Source organism: Malania oleifera, chromosome 2 (assembly GCF_029873635.1).
Source record: "Malania oleifera isolate guangnan ecotype guangnan chromosome 2, ASM2987363v1, whole genome shotgun sequence".
Classification (NCBI taxonomy): domain Eukaryota; kingdom Viridiplantae; phylum Streptophyta; class Magnoliopsida; order Santalales; family Ximeniaceae; genus Malania; species Malania oleifera.
In genome coordinates, this window is record NC_080418.1 from 62,078,029 (window position 1) to 62,095,513 (window position 17,485).

General features: G+C 35.2%; 1 protein-coding gene across 1 annotated transcript in view; it reads left to right on the plus strand.

Moving 5' to 3' along the window:
• The window catches only part of LOC131149100 (uncharacterized), a 51,656-nt gene extending 35,202 nt beyond the window's left edge, over positions 1-16,454 (plus strand). Inside the window, exons 10-19 of the mRNA XM_058099189.1 lie at positions 71-134; positions 1,055-1,109; positions 1,202-1,326; positions 11,706-11,779; positions 12,596-12,645; positions 14,244-14,330; positions 14,846-14,896; positions 14,972-15,055; positions 15,533-15,583; positions 15,990-16,454. Coding sequence (XP_057955172.1) covers positions 71-134; positions 1,055-1,109; positions 1,202-1,326; positions 11,706-11,779; positions 12,596-12,645; positions 14,244-14,330; positions 14,846-14,896; positions 14,972-15,055; positions 15,533-15,583; positions 15,990-16,073 — 725 coding nt within the window. The 3' untranslated portion in view covers positions 16,074-16,454. The remainder of the gene's footprint in view (positions 1-70; positions 135-1,054; positions 1,110-1,201; positions 1,327-11,705; positions 11,780-12,595; positions 12,646-14,243; positions 14,331-14,845; positions 14,897-14,971; positions 15,056-15,532; positions 15,584-15,989) is intronic.
• Positions 16,455-17,485: the final 1,031 nt, after the last annotated feature.

Sequence of the window (17,485 nt, forward strand, 5' to 3'; positions counted from 1 at the left end):
GAATTGAAACATTTTTTGCACCATAAAGGTGAATTATACGTTGAGTGTATGTTCTTTGCTGTAAAAACAGGTATCTTGATAGAGAACATGAGGCGTGAAGGATTTGAGCTCTCTGTCTCACCACCTAAAGTCATGTGAGTTTTTTAGTTTGGCATTTGCAATTGTTTGCATTACTACAGTGCTTCATTGTTCTCACTTCTCACTATGGAGATTTTTGGTATTTAGTTGTTTTATATATTTTGCTGGCCGAGTTTTAATCTTTTGAAAGGCCAGGATTGGCCTTTCATTGTTGTTGGGTCTATATAGAAGGATTGCAGTTTTTTCCTTGGAGTGGGGGGGAATATGTTATTGAAATATTGCGGCTATGCAACTTTTTTTCCTTTGATTATGATGTCCAGTGTGAGTAATTAGGAAACCATTTGTGTGATTATCTAGGTTTTCTTATGTCTTTTCCTTTGTACTTTTTACAATTTTTTAGTCTAATGATCTTGATCAGACCTCCTTGATATAGCCTAATGCAATCACCCGAATTTTTTCTTACTGATAGCCTTGGTTTCTAAACGATTTAGCCAGCACTAATTCCTGTTTTCCCATTATAGTGCTAAATGAAAGATGCAATGTGAGGGCCATTTGTAAATTTTTTAACTTTGTAGGGTCTCATTTGTGGATATTCTTTTGCCAACTTTGTGTTGTAGGCCTTGTTTCTCTCTCTAGAACTTGATAATGTGGACAAGTTTTAGAATGGGATATTTTTTTTGCTTTATGGGACCTTATCTGTTTCTGATTTTTCTGTTAATTTTCTCCTAAAAGTTATGGCACAAAACTTTTCAACATGGCCATTTGATGGCGGTTTTTGTTAGAAGCTCTTCAATAGATTATAATGGTAGCTACAATGTAAGTTGCTCTGCTAGATTAACTTCCAAAACTCTGCGAATCTACAGTTTACTATTTTCTTCCTTTCAAATATTAACTTACAGTACAATTTCATGAAAAATCTGTTTCTGTTGCCACATTATTGAATTCAAAACTTATTAGTATGTCTGTGTTGGCTCAGGTATAAAACTGAGAATGGTCAGAGGCTTGAGCCATTGGAAGAAGTGACCATCGAGGTAAGAATCACTACATGGAATTTTCAAAGTTTTAAGTGTTAGCTTTCTATCCTGTTGGATTTGTGACATTAGACCATAAGATGTTATTTCAGGTAAATGATGAACATGTGGGTTTAGTTATGGAAGCCCTTTCTCATAGGCGAGCAGAGGTTCTTGACATGGGTCCTGTCGCTGGCAACGTTGGCAGAACGAGAATGTCTTTGACTTGTCCTTCAAGGTTAGTTTGTGGTTTTATCCCTTCTGTACTGATTTTCTTGTTCCAAGTTCATTAACCTTACGGGATCCAATAATTGCAAGAAAACAGATATTCTGTTATTGCAAGATTAATTTTATTCGGTCATATGCTTTTTAGTAAGATCTTTTATTACTTTTTTTTTTAATTCTTTGGAAGTTTTTATTTATAGTATCCTCCAAACATTTTGGTGCATTTTTTGTTATTTGTCATAAAACAATTATTAAAAAAAAGAATCTATGAAAAGGAGAATAAGACATCTGCCCATGAAAAACCTGCATGCTAAATTTACCTAATATCCCAACTCAAGGGGAAACTGCCTGAGCCATTTACCCATTAAAGCAGTGTTTTTAGATGCCAACTAACAAGACTCGAAACCCCCGCCATCTTAGACTTACAAATAATCTCTGAGCTAACCAAAAAATTCCTTCTGCCACGGACCAAAGGAAATCTCTCAATGCTATATCTTGTTGAACAAGTTTGGGCTTCATGTCCTTGAATGCTCTTGTCCATCATCTCAAGTGGTGGAACCCTAGAATGGGTCACTACCTCAAACTCATTTAATTTTGAATAATAGGAACTCACCTTACAGAATGCAAGGACCGTCACCCCTACTCTTTAAACGGTAAAAATCCTAATGCACCATTACCCCTCAATTGTGTATCCTCATGATAGGAACCCCTGTGGGGTCATCATCCCAGGTCAACTGTCTTTGAATAATGGGAATCCAATTAAGTGTATAAGAGTTTCCATCTCTTTTAGGAAAAATAAACAAAATGAAACACCTGATTTCACTCTTCGTAAGGCGTTCTAAGAGGAAGTTTGGGATATGGGAATTAAGTTACAAATTGAGAAAGTTAATGAACTTCAAAAGAAGTCCATTAGGTGCCTCAATTTGTTCGTTTGGTCTCCCGTTTGGTAAATGGGTAATTTGTAATTGATGTGCGACAGCAACAGAAATTTAGAAATAGAGAGAGAATTGAGAGATTTATGGGAGAGAGTTATAAAGAAGAAGAGAAGAGGAGGAGAATTACAGAGGTACCGAGGGAGAGAAAGAGACAGCAAAGCAGAATTACAGAATAGAATTAGAAGGCAGCCGAGAGATAGAAGAGAAGAAGGAAAGAGGAAGAAGAACAAAGGAGAGGAGAGGGAAACTCAGTCAGAAAATCTGAATTCAAATCTGATAACCAACCAATTCATACATTACATAGTACTTATACATCTAAAATTACAACTAAAACATATATTTACAAAACAAAACCAACTGAAACAAAAAAATTACAAAATAACATTAAAGTGCATAAAATACTCAAAATGGCCATAAAACTAACTAAAATTCTGTAATAACCAGAAAGCTTCCCAAACTAAAATGAAAATACTAGCTACAATATAAACATCTACTGTTCTCTATTGGCGGTTCTCCATCATGCTCCCCTTGTTAGAGAGAACTCGACATTGAGTTCCGAAATGGCATAGTATCTTTAACTCCATGAGTGGGAACAAAGGAGAACATGTAGGCAATCAAAAGGAGTCACAATGTGCAGCGCATCATCAATCACCATTAGAGAGTATCTAGAAGATCCTCCAACTGCTAGCAGCATAGAAAATTGCAATGTCCTCTGATAAAATAACAAGTCCTCCAAACAAGAAATCAATTTAATATTCAAATCTATTGGTAACTCCAGCAAATATGCATTTAGTCCAGACTCTAGAACGATTGACAATGTTTCAATAGATTTGGTTGAAGAAGAATTTGGAGGGATGAGATGCGAGGGATAGAGGAGCAAATTTGCTAGATGGAAGAGAATTAATCTCAAGGGAATTTTCAACAATATGATCCATGATTAAAGAATTTTCAACAAACTTTGGAGCATCCAATTGTTCCCCACTCTTTGGGTTAGAAATGGAAAATTGAGATTGAAGAGCAAGGTGTCCTAACAGTTAGCAACTGATCTTGAATTTCATTACAAGTCTCAACAACCAAGGTTGGTGACAAGTCAAGTTCCATTTCTGGCCTAGAGGCTCCAATGGTGTTTAGGGTTGCTAAAGACAAGTCTAAAGGCATTATTTTGAAAAGATTCATGACCTATGTCCACATAAGAATAAAAAATTGTACACTAATAATGTGCAAATCATTTATCTAGTCGTGATACTCAATTATTCAACAATTTGCATTGCCGCTTCTGATATTTGATTGTTTATCCTTTAACAATTTGAGTTTTCTCTTGAACATCTTGGGAGGGTCTAGGACTACATTGTGGCTGTTAAAGCTTGATATACATTGGTGGCCCACAACCTAATAGCTTAAGCTTTTAGGTGAAGTGGCAATCTAACATGGTATCAGGGCCAAGTTGTTACGAGGGTCCTAGTTTCTAGTCTTGTTACCCATGTTTATTGTGTAGTTCTTAAAACATTATTATATTGCCTGTAATGGGTGTTATGTATTATTTGTTTATTTCTCCACAAGCAGGGGAGTGTTAAAGCTTGATATACATTGTTGGTCCACAACCTAATAGCTTAAGCTTTTAGGTAAAGTGGCAATTTAATAGTGACCATGGAGAAACTGATCTAGAATGATGAAACTCTTCAAGATTAGAAGTGGTGTTGTGGGTTGGTAGCTGGAGAAATCTCTTAGCTTTCAATGCCATGTGGTAAGCCTCAGATAGAGTAGTGGGACGTTTTTGAATTTGCAAAAAAATGTGCTTTCTGATTTCATCGCTAACCCTTTTTCGAACATGATCACCACTCTAGATTCCTCACTAAGAGCACATTGACAAAGATGGTCTCTAAATTTAAGGTAATAATGGGTGACACTAGAAGAAAGTTTCCTAAGACTACAATTGGTCTATAATTGCTACTTGTAAGAGTTTGGGGCGAACTTCTCTTTTAAATGTATCTCATTTCAGACCAACTAGTAACAGGTGGTTCTCCGAGATAAATTCTCTCTTTACTTTTTGCCAATATTGTTTTGCTAAACCAAGAAATTTTAATTTAGCTAAGTAGATACTTTGGTCAATTCTCTATGTCATCCAACCAATCTAAGAAAACTGAGGACCTAAACAACCATTAAAATCGAGGCACCTAGGTTTTATCAATTGTTGAGAATTTCCAACTAGAAGGGAACTAGATATGTGGAATTGATCATCATCATTTTTTTAATTGGTGCGCAAATATGGACCAATTCAAACAAGTACTAAATACATAAGCAACATTAAATCAATTTCTGTGGAGTCCAAGTAGGGTAAGCTCATGCAACATTACCAAAAGGTCCTTGTGCTGAGTTTTAAGAGATTCTTCAAATAATTCACCTCAATTTCTCGCAGATGCTCCAAGAAAACACCAGTTAGAAACTTTGTGCCACACTGGAAGTATGTATCAAACGATTGAAGATGGATTTCTTGAGACCAATGCTAAAATATCACAAAAAAAAAAACTAATTTGTCGCAATAAATATCAAAATACGACAGCTGGGCCTCAATCTGAATGGTGGTGAATCTTCAAAACTCTTAAATTTGTATTGGCAATCTTAAGATTCTATGGTATAGGTCAAACTATCTCAAAGCCAAGCCAAAATCTCACGAAAATTTCAAATATCGTGGCTGAACTCAATTTCTCACGATTCTGGAAATTGCAGGAGAGTTCTGGAACTCTCCCCATATGTGTTGCTAGCGTGTGGGGCACATGCAACACCACTGAGTCTCCACTGGTGATTCTTCCTGGTAGTAGATTCAAGTCTGGTGAGTCAAATGGTGGTGGTGTATCAATGAAACAATGGCAAGTGTGGGATTTTGAAGGGTGATTGGTAGGGGTGTTCATGGGTTGGATTGGGCCTAAAATTCCAATCAATTTGATCTTGTTGGTTTGGCAAAAAGCCAATCCTAAGCTGAACCATTGAAGGTTTTGGTCGGTTTGATTATTGGATGAATTGGATCGGGTTGGCGGTTTAGTTTGTCTAAAGGTGAAATAGAAAAGGGAAAAAAAACACAAAGGAATATATGCGAGGGTTTTCCCAATCATAATAGCATATGTTACATCGAAAACACTAATTACACTAGTGTCATTCAAGTTATATATATATATATATATATACGATTATTTCTCATTAAAAAACAATAGTATCAATGTAACATATGATATAACATAATAAGTACTTTAATATTTTCAATTTGCATTTATAACACAATCTAAAAATGGTTCTCAAAGTAATGAAAGAAATATTATATCTATTGTCTAACACGCATACTATCAACCACATTAAGTCATAAAATGTAAAAATATTTTGCATTGGTAACACAATATAAAAAAGGTTCTCTAAGTAATGAAAGAAATATATGTCTATTGATTGACGCACATACTATCAACTATATTAAATAATAAAATGTAACATATGTCCATTGTCTTTCAAAAGGGTCAAAACATGATAGCCACAAACATTACTACAATGGAAATAAAACCAAAAATATAAAAATTAAAACACTCCAAAATGTGTCAGTTGCACTATCCATCTTATGTATTCTTTAATAGATCCCGAGTAGTTGCCGCATTATTATTGGAGGCAGGTCCATTTGGGCCGTGGGTTAGACACTAAACCCACAAACCAACCCATACAATCGGATTATGCAAAATGGGAAACCATCAACTGATCCATAAACCATTTGAAACTGATTTTTTAGGTCGGTTTGGTTTGGGTTGCTCGGGTTGAGATGGGTTGTTGAACACCCTTAGTGGTTGGCTGGAAAGCTTCAGTCAGCGAGTGGGGCTTCACTGTTGATTAGACATTGAAGAAATTTCAGGGAATGTGGTTTTCAGTGGATTCTGTTTTTAATGGTGAGGAAGGTGTTATCAAATGATGCCTACAAAATGGTGTTCAAACAGGGGCATGACTATAATTTATGTGGAAATTAAAGATGAACAGTTGAGGCTTTCCTGCAATTCCCCTGATCCTCGAGAGATTTGTATGACTTGTAGTTTTGTAGCAATACTCACAGTTATGGAATTGAATCAAAATAACTGTTGTTCTGATCTAAGACAACAATGGCTGTTATGGTCTGTGGCTTAGATGGCTGCAAGGTGTATTGTTTAGCTACGGCCTAGTAATTGGGGTTGGGCTCTGATAACAAATTGGAGTAGGAAAGCAATATATATTTAGAAATAGAGAGAGCATAAAGAGAATTATGGGACAGAATTAGAAAGAAGAATAGAAGAAGAGAAGAAGAGGAAGAGAATTATAGAAGTACAGAGGGAGAGAAATAGAAACAGCAAAGCAGAACGGCAGCAGTGAGTTAGGGACAGAATGGAGAAGAACAGAAGCAGGAGAAAGAAGAAGGTGAAAGTGGTGGTATGCTTTGATACCACTTGTCGGCCCGGGAGTATATGGAGTCAAAACGGGGGCAGGGGGGGTGAATGGACTCTTTCGCGTATTTTTGGCTTTCTCTACAAAATAAAATTCTTAGCAAGATGCAAGCAATTATATCACAATAAATCAAATGTAAATTATGCACAAGACATAAATAATAAAGTAAAGGGGAGAGAAAGCTTAACACTGGTATTTTTACGTGGTTCGGCACCAAGCCTACATCCACGCCTTGAGACCAACTCAAGGATTCCACAATCCAACTAAGGAACTCTTTCACCGGCAGAGAAGCCTTACAACTCGGGAACAAATCCTTACTGCTCACCAAGAGCCGTGTTGGTTCACCAAGAACCTTCACCAAACGGTTCACAAAGAACCTTTACAAGATGATGGGTATACAACACAATGATCCTCAAATGAGCAAATATCAAATACAAAGCAAGCCTCACACTATTCTCTTAGGGATTGAATCACACAAGATTAGAGAGCAAGAGAGAATGAGCACTTGTGAATGATAAACTATATGCAAAGTGTCTAGGTTTTGTATTCAAAGATATTTTTCACTAAGAACTTGTAAAATCACAAAAACCATGTTTAATCAAGTCTATGAACTTGTATTTATAGGAAAAATGGGCTACTAGCCATTTTATGGCCATTGGGGTGATATATTATATGTTTAAATTGAAAACTAGCCATTTATAGTCGTTGGGGACTGAATCCAGACTCCAATCGTCAACTATTGGACCCCATTCGTCGACTATTAACATTCTGCCTGAAATTGTCAATGAATTGCACCCAATCGTCGATGAGTGCCCCAAATCAGAAAAAGTCATCAACATGAAAGTTGTGGGATTTTTTCTTAGCTTTCCATAGACACCAAGATCGTCCTTTTTGGACTTTTCGAGTAAAAGGTATGCCCCAAATACCGAAAGGTGTTCAGGACTCGAGATCAGTCGTCAACAAGTCATGCCTTTTCGTCGATGAGTCACCTGGGCTGAAAACTCATTTTGGCTACTGGACTTTTTCGTCAACGAGTCAATAACCTTTTGTCGACGAGTCATTGCCATTTGTCGACGACTCACTGCTGTTCGTCAATGACTCGCTTAGGCAGAAACTCAATTAGGCTTACTAGATTCTTTAGTTGACAAACGCACTACATTAGTCGACGATTGCTCTGTTTTTCTATGTCAAAAAGCTTTTTAATGACTTAAAACATTCTTGGACAAAAGTATATGAAATATATTAAGTTTAATGAAGATTAAAACTTGTCCAAGTGAGTTTCCTCTTGAATATAAGATATCTTGATTAATAAAACACATTTGAAAGCTTATTTTGATATCTTATATACTAAGTATGTCCTTTATAAAAATATATTTTGACTTTCTTGAAACTTTAGGACATAAAGCATTTTTTAACAAAACTGGGACTACGTATGTAAATGTTTGTAAAACCAAGATGTTTGAAAGCTTGTCCCTTTGGAAAACATATTTTGTGTTTAGGATCTTTTTGACAAACTCTTTATATTTGAAAACTATAAATGTTGAGTTTGTGACTTAGTGAAAACCTAAAACTCTTGTGCCCTAGTATGCATGTATTTTGCTCAACTCTTGCTCAGAATTCATGCATGAATCAAGACCGCAAGAGTTACAAAATATACTACCTCAAACACTCCCCATTACAAATAAACAATTGTACATTAAGCTTCCTTGGGTGTGTTTGAATCCTTTCTGAGTGAGTGTCCATTTGATCTTTCCTATTCCAACTTCTACTTGGTCCGATTTTGCCTTTGATTAAGTACTTTATGTACGAGTACATGTTCTACACATGATCTGCAAAGATAAGAAAAATACTAGGAACAACAAATAGGTTAATATCATAAAAAAACAATAAAAAATGTAGCCACCGAGACTAACAAAAGGAATTTGGATGAAGAGGAATAAGGAGGAAGGAGAGGAGAGGAGAGGTCGCATAGAGGAGAGGGAAAACCAGTTGAGGTGAAAGAGTTGGAATTCAAATCTGATAAATGGTTGTTTCTTATATTACGAACAAAGAAGGAAAGGCGAGAATAGGTTAGGTGGGAGAGGAATCTGAATTCAAATCTGGTAACTGGTTGTTGCATACATTACAAACAAAGTATTTAGGCATCTAACATTACAAGTAAAGCAAATAGTTTGAAAACAACCCCAACTAAAACAAGAAATTGCAAAATAACCCTAGTGCTTAAAATACACAAAATAACCCTAAACTAGCTAAATTTCAAAATAACGAGAAAATTTTCTGAATTAAAATAAAAAACCTAGCTACAATATAAAAATCTGAAATTCTCCATTGGTGGTTCTCCATCAATAATCCTTCCAACTTGATTGCTCTACTTGAGTCACCAGTACTATAAATAAACAATTAACAAATCATACAATTAAAGTAAACTCAAACAATGAGCAGATAGGAGTCACATCAACATTGATACTTAAATCAACACTATCTTCTAACACACACCTTACACAAATGGGAGTGAATGAATATATAAATAAAAAAAAAAGAAACTGGACTCTTAATGATGATGAATTGTGCTGAAAATATTCATGAATGTTTTCGATGTGTATTTGGACTTGGGATGAATCCCAAGTTGTAAATTTAGGTTCATCTTCTGAAAAGGGCTACAATAACATGTGCACTCACATACAAGAATCATGCATTCATCATTCAATGAAATCATGCATCAAAAAGATCATGAAACAATAAAAATGCTCCTATTTATCAATGGATCATAAATAGGCTTTAAAATATGCTCCTAATGAAAATATCTAAAACATGCTTTCAATTGAACAAAATGCATCCTAGTCATTCTCTTAGTAAGTCAAAAAATCTCTACTCTTAGTTTTCAATCAACATTGCTAAAATGTCCTTTTTACTTCTACAAGGTTAAGATTAAAATAAAATTCTCAATGGATGGATCATAGTTACCAAAAAACAGTAACACTTAGGTGAACCACGTATTGGTACGAAACTATGATTGTTCCAAAACATGGTACGTTTGTGTTCTAGAATGCAAAATCTAAGGATCCAAAGTTTTAATACAATGTTATTTACATAACATAACTTCTATTCCTTTTATTATTAATCTATTCATCACACTTTAATTCTATTCCTTTTATTATTAATCTATTCCACCCCAGAAAATCTCTTTTAGATTTAGAAACATCTCAACATTGTTTCCAAAATGTACAAGTACCATTACAGTATATCTAATTAAGTATAACCCCTAACTGTCCACATTTTAGAGCATGTGCCATACTACGATCCCATTCCTGTTCCAGGAACCAAAATATTCCATGTTCTAGTTAACATTGGGATGTATAAATTTGTAAATTGATATTCTTTAAAAAACTATCATAAGTCCCTCCTAAAAATAGTATATTTGGGTCTGTAGAGCATGCATGATGTGGCAGTGGGTGCTCACAGCTAGAGACAATAAATCAAAACCCTAATCATGCTTCTAAGATCAAAACTCTTATGCTCAACAATGCATTGGAAAGAAACAACAATTAGTAAAGACAACCAGAGCACCCTAAACATACTTCTAATCGTGCAAATTAAAGTAAAACATCCTATAAATCATGCAAGTTGGTTAAAACAAACTTGGTCATTCAAAAAGCGTACCAGTTTTGGATGTGAAGAGAATTCCACTTAGAAGATAAGAATAGATCCAGCCAAGAAGTGGCAATAATCCCGCAAAGTTCCAGATCAAGCACGGTTCCCTCCAACAATTCTTTTGCCTCTCTTCCCCTCTCTCTTCCATTCTCTAGGAAAGGTACCCTAAGGGTTCTATTTACAGACATAAGAGGGGTTTCTTCTGGTTGGACTTCACCTCTAATGGATGGGATCCTCCTAGGAGAAGGTTGCCATCAAACATCCCAAAATGCTTGAAACATAAAAATTTGGAAATTGTACGTTTGGAAGGCAAGATAAGAGCTCAAGATAAAGATAAGGAGATTTTAAAGCAAAACAAAACAAAACTAGCAAAAGGGGGCACCTGCAGTGCACCCCTCTCAACTTGGCACTTCTCTCTCTCTCTCTCCGATAATAAAAGCAAATTTATTAAGACAAAAAAAGAGATTACAACCTTAGAAAGGACAAGAAGTCCTCAAAAAGAAGAAACCAACAAAAGAAAGAAAGAAAAAGCAAAGAAAAAAACCTATCAGAAAATGATTTTAAAACCCTATCTTTAAACCCCTGCCATTGTAATTCACAGAACACTGCAAGTTTTCTAATTCTTGCTGGTGTTTCTTCAGGTTTCTTATACCACCATTCAGATTAACTCCATTTGCTAATCTGTATTTTTACATTTTTTTTTAAGGTTTACTTGAAGCCTTCTATGAGAATTGACTTTGAATTTAAGTTGGGATGTGTTTCTCTACTCTATTTTATTCCTGAAATGCTCTTGAAAGAGTGGTCTGAGTATTAAAAAAGGAGTAACCCTGAAAATACCTTCAAGAAAGCGATAGAACTATGAAGGGGATTTTACCCCATTTATCCCTATAGAACCTCAAGGAAGATAATGACTTGCTTAAAAGGGATTTTATGGATTTGGGTTCGAATTCATGCAATTAAATGCAGTATAATCAAATTTGAAAGCTCTTTGAACAAAATATAGTGAATATAAAGGTGACTCCAAAATGAGGTGTCTTCTTAATGTTTGCTATCTTTGAATATTACTTAGGTAATTTGATTAGAGGAAATTCATTTATCCATTTCAATGCTAGATATGTACAACCTTGTGCCTAATCTTGGCATGATAAGTTTTGTTACCCATTTTAATGCTAGATCTGTACAACCTTGTGCCTAACCTTGGCATGATAATTTTGTTCCATCATATGAGTTTTCTGTAGTTTAGGCATCCTTTCTTCTGGATAAAAATTATATCTGAAAACAACGTTATGCTTTATTGAGGATATCTTTGGTTTGGTCTTTCATAAAAAATTACTTTTTTTTTTTGGTTGTGTATCATCAGGGGCCTGGTTGGTTACAGGAGTGTGTTTAGCAGTGACACACGTGGGACTGGATTTATGCACCGTGCTTTCCTGAGTATGCATCTTTTGTTGAAGATATCTTTATTTCTGTTTCCTTTTTCATTTGTGTAGTTTTTAGTTTTCCTCCTATTGTATTTTCCTATAATTGAAACATCTATAGAGTGACATTTTTTCTTGCCGACTTATCTGGGATAAGATACTTATGGCAGGGATTTGTACATACAAAGTCCTATATTGGACAATCTAAACTCTATACATTTAAATGTTGGATCCTGTTGGGAGTTTTATTTTTTCTCTTACTATTCAAATGGAACACATGCAACCAAACAAAGAAATGCAGATAAATACATGGGTTTTTTTTTTCTAGATTTAGCATCATTGAGGCTTTCCAAAGTTGAAAGCCTGTGTTCTAACATCTTGAGTTGGGTAAATGTCAATCATGATTGTTTTCTAAAGCCAAGTATAAACTTGGAAAATTGGAAATTTAGTTTTCTAGTTTTTCATTTGGGGAAAAATTATATATGAACATGACCTGCAATTTTCCCATTTTTGTAGAGCTTTTTCAAAATTTCCAGAAAGAAAAACATTAGAACAGCCTATTACTAAGCTCACTCTAAAATTCCCACTCAGACCGAACAATTTGAATTCCTTTTTTTTTTTTTTTTTAAGTAGGCCAACTATTGAAATGTTTGATTATTATCATTCCTTATTGCTTCAAGATGAGTCATGAAAAGGTTGCTACTAGGCTGTCGTTACTTATACATCCAATTCATTGTGGTTCAATGTATTATTACTGTCATTGTTGTCGTCTTTTTGTGGCAGTCATACATTAGCTTTGGTGCTCATAATGCTGTAATTTTCCTTTTTCTAGCCTATGCAAAGCACCGTGGTCCCCTTGGAAATGTCAGGAAAGGAGTATTGGTATGTCTTCCCATTTCCTCTTTTGATTTCTTATCGTTATAATGTCATTGTGATGTAGAACACGAAAAGAGAAGAAATGAGGCAAGAAAAAAGATGGAATAGAAGAGCCAAGGGAATGGAGAGAGAGAGAGAGAGAGTAGAGAACATTGAGAGGGATGTTGTTAAGAGTGAGAGAAGAGTGGTAAGGAGAGAGGAGCAAGCAAAGATTGATGGCATGGCACTGCATTCAAGCTTTTTGAGAAACAGAGATAGAGGGAGAAAGAGAAGATTAGGCATTATGTCCCTTGTTGAAAAGATTGATGACGTGGCAATGCATTCAAGCCTCTTGAGAAACAGAGATAAAGGGAGAAAGAGAAGATTGAGAAAAAGAGAAAGGCATAATGTCCCTTGTTGTAATGCCGATTTGATATAGAACACATTGAATAGAGAGAGGCTGGGAGCACCGGCATGTGAGCAATATGTACCATTTTACTTAAAAAGTGCCGCCTCTTTAACTGCTTCATGCAACTGCATGTGTGTTATCACTTCTTGTTTGCTTGTTCTCCAGTTCATTTGATGTACATTCACAAGCATTCTTTGCACATCCTATCATTTCCATGTTGTGTTCTGGCTCATAATTAGAGGGCACTATTTGAAATCTTCAAGAGATGGGAAGGCTTTGTGTGCCACTATGAATGAAATCTTCCTGTTAAAAGACGATTCAGCAGCATTTTTTGGGGGCTGCAGGATCTCTACTCTCCTCACCCTGTGGTATTTTGAGCTGGGGATGGAATATCTATATATTGTTGTTTGTAGATATTTTGGGTTTTTTGTATGTGGCTATAAATATTTGTAGTCAAGGTTTGAAATCTTAAAGTAATTTCATTCCACACTATGGTAGACATTTGCGGGAATTTTGTGGAAATAGGCACATTGCTTCACAACTTAATTGTTGTATTCTACTATTCTTTTCTCCTCTGTTCACTGTTTTCCTCTATGAGCATGCGATATCCCTATAGCTACTCATTTTCACATCATCTCTTATCTCGCAAAAAAATTTTATTTCTTGAATCATGGTGTTATCATTTTAATGACTATGGAGACAACATAATTTTGTAACACATTACGTAGCACAGTTTTGCTGTGTATGTTCTCACTTAAAAGCTTTTAACTGGACGAAGACATAATAAATAATTTTTTTTAATAATGCAGTTGACGTGTTTTTTTTTTGTTTTTGTTTTTTTTTTTTTGACAATATCATTTGAACAAAATATTGTGCACAATTTTTTTTTTTTATTGCATGAGTATATATATTTATGGCGCTCAAATTATCTTTGTAGAATGCATTAATTATACACATTTATGGTATATAGTTTCTTTTATTATAAAAGAACATAATATATTATATGTGAGAACCTCTTACAGGAATTTGCTCCTTGTTTTTCCTCGGTTACTGCACTTGAGTGAACTTGATGTTTTATATATATATACATACATACATGTGTGTGTGTGTGTGTAAAGCTGTCATTTTACTTGAAGTGGATCTTTGACTTGAATGTGCGATATTACGGTGCAATCTTTCCATTTTTGAATTAGATTTTATTCAACTGATGGAACAGGTATCAGTCGGGCATGGTACGACCACAGCATATGCACTAATGAGTATAGAAGCTCGTGGAACTCTTTTTGTAACTCCAGGGATGGAGGTTGTTACAATGCCTGTTCTCTTGCCCTACTGCATGTATATCTGGATTTTAAATCCGTGTTAATTACTGAACAAATTGGCTTGTGTAGTCTCTTATCATTTTTATTTTATTTATTTACTTTTTTTTGTAAATATATCCTGTATGTTCCACCTGATGACTGTCAGTATGGATTTTGTTTATAAATCAATCCCTATGAAGCCTTATCAGTAAGTGAGGAAGCTTCTCACATAAGAACTCATGTTAGTTCTGGTTCTGCACATTCATTTTCTTCTTCACTGCCATTATGGTTTTTCCATTTTATTTGCATCCTAAATTCCTAATAATGGATTTTGTTGTATGGTCATGACTTATTTTGTCTCCTGAAAATTTGAGCTAGTCAACACGGGAGGGTACTGCTTAGATAATGATATCTGTTCCCTGTTTTATATAATAACATCTGCTAACTTAACAAATGAATGGAGTAAAATTGCATTTATGTTTCTAATACTGTCGACCATCTGTTCATTGGCATGCAGGCATATGATGGCATGATTGTTGGTGAACATTCACGAGATACAGATCTTGATGTAAGCAGCATTTACTTATTTTTTTTCTCTGTTAATTATGCACCTGACTTCCCAATGGTTGTTGTCTTGTTATAGATTAACCCAGTGCGGGCCAAGGAACTCAGCAATATGCGAGCTGCTGGAAAGGATGAAAATGTCAAGCTTACTCCTCCTCGCCTTGTATGTATTCATCAAAGATTACATTCCTTTGGTTTCATTTCCTGCTATTGTGTTTCTTCCAGATTCTAGTCTGTCAGATTCTATGCACTTCTATTTTGATGAGTAGCATGTTTCAACATTAGGAAAAAGTTGGGTTCTCATGCACTAGAATTGGAAATATGCGGAGTTCCTGCCATTAGATGGGTTCCATTGATGAGCTTTTTAGGGCCAAAAGTATTTTGACAAATTTTCTTATATATTTTCCCAAAAAAAAAAAAATCTGTGTTGTCGGGAAATAAGATTTTTTTTTTTACTCTCACATGCTTTTTCTAAGTCAAACTACACTTTTTGAAGTTGTGAGTTGCATGATTATACTTTTAAAATAAACTTAAGGATGGTAGTATCCAGATGTTAGTAAATGATGCTCTAGATGCTCACGAGTTGCAACTGTTTTGTGGGTGCTTAACATCCATGCCAACCCACTTCACTTTGCTACAGATGACTCTTGAAGAAGCAATAGGGTACGTTGCGTCTGACGAGCTCATTGAGGTAAGTCTGTTAATCTTTTATTGTCCAATATTTGTGAGGAATTGCGTAATAAATAGCCTTATTTTTTGAAAAGTTAAAAAATTCTATGGATCACATACCTCAAACAGGCACAACCTGCTTCAAAATTAGCAGTCCATTTGAAATGATTTGGGTACAAAAGACTCCATATGTTTTAATTATATTTATAGGTAGCCGTCAGCATTGTGAATAGTTCCTAATGTAATTGCACAACAGCTGATTTTTTTCCCTCGGCCAACATCTAAAGTGCATGCATTCTTCACAAATTGTTGCAAATTTTTCTGCTTGCTTTCTCATTTTTGACTTGGTCCAAGCGCTGAAGAGTCTGCTATAAAATAACATCATAAATGCTATATTTCTGATCAAATAACTTGGGTTACCTATGCAGGTTACGCCAAAAGCCATTAGACTAAGAAAGAGATACCTGGATGCAAACAAGCGGAAAACAATGAGGAATAAGCCTAAGGACTGAAGCCTCTGCCCTACGAGAGAGAGAGAGAGAGAGAGAGAGAGAGAGAGGGAGAGCCATGTAATCCATTTTTGAAACCTGAGGGTAGATAATTATTATAAGCCTCTGCCCACGAGAGAGAGAGAGAGAGAGAGAGAGAGAGAGAGAGAGAGAGATGTTACCATATAGGCCATTTTTGAAGCCTAGAAGAGATAATTATTAACTTATTCTTGAAGTAAGCATCATTGTAGATTGTAATTGTAAATCCAAAAGTAAACAAATAAATGAATAAGTGGTGACAATAAGGGGAAAATCATGATGTTTGTACTGGGTGATGATAAAATATAAGTGCAATGATTAATTATGCTTGATTTGAAAGCACAAAAATTTGCTTTCCCTGTAGAAGTTCGATGGTGATCTGTTCATTATTCAGACGTCAAGCACTTTTTTGGTATGCCAAACGTCCGTCTCTAATCATTCGGCAAGTTGAGTAGTGAGTGGCAGCTCATTAGGGTTTGGTGGGTAGGTTTACCATCGCATTCAAACTATCACTTAAAAGTCTTAGTGCAGATCTCCATATAGTTTTAGGGCATATCAGTCTGGAGAAATATGAATTTCAGATTCTGAATACGAATCTGTGGTATTATATTTTATTTAAAGTTACACAAATCTATATCAAAGAATTTACTTTCAAAATCATTTCAATTGTCTTTTAGAGCTATTATTTTGGTGTCAATTCCCATGGGAAACATATGACATTTTTATGATTTGTTTGACACGAGAATAAAATGTTAATAGGATGAATAGATTTTCATAATTTTGTATTTTTACCATATAATTTTTTATTTTGCCACTCAATTTATTCTATTCTTGTCTTTTAAATTTGGGTTACATTTCACTCAAATGCGAATGTGATTTATTGACCCCTCGGAGGTTTCTCTCTAAATTCCCAATCTCCCCAACATTCTAATTCAAAATTCAAATTCTTTTTCACAGTACAGATGCACTCATCAACGAGACACAGAAGATCACCCGTCGACTAGTATGGTCACTCGTTGACGAGTATTTAGGTCTCTTATTTCCTTGCTTTCGGTATCTTAGAACCTCTGAGCTTTTGGGCTTCTTGGGATCTATTCGTCAATGAGCCCCAGTTGAGTAGTACCATTAATTCCACATGCTTTTCTTTTTCCTTTGTTTATGAGACCTAAGTATAAGAGACACCTACAAATATAACAATCTCCACCTTGACTATTATACGTCCCTTAGAAGAATTCGAAAAAACATATTAGACTACTCCACCTTGAACTTGGAACGCTCGGTTGGGTTTGTCTCCCTTCTATCATTTGGAGACATGGAGTAAGTTCAAGCAATGCTTGAACTTTTCACTAGTGACTGGCTTTGTCAAAATATCTACTACATTTTCAAAAGCGTGAACT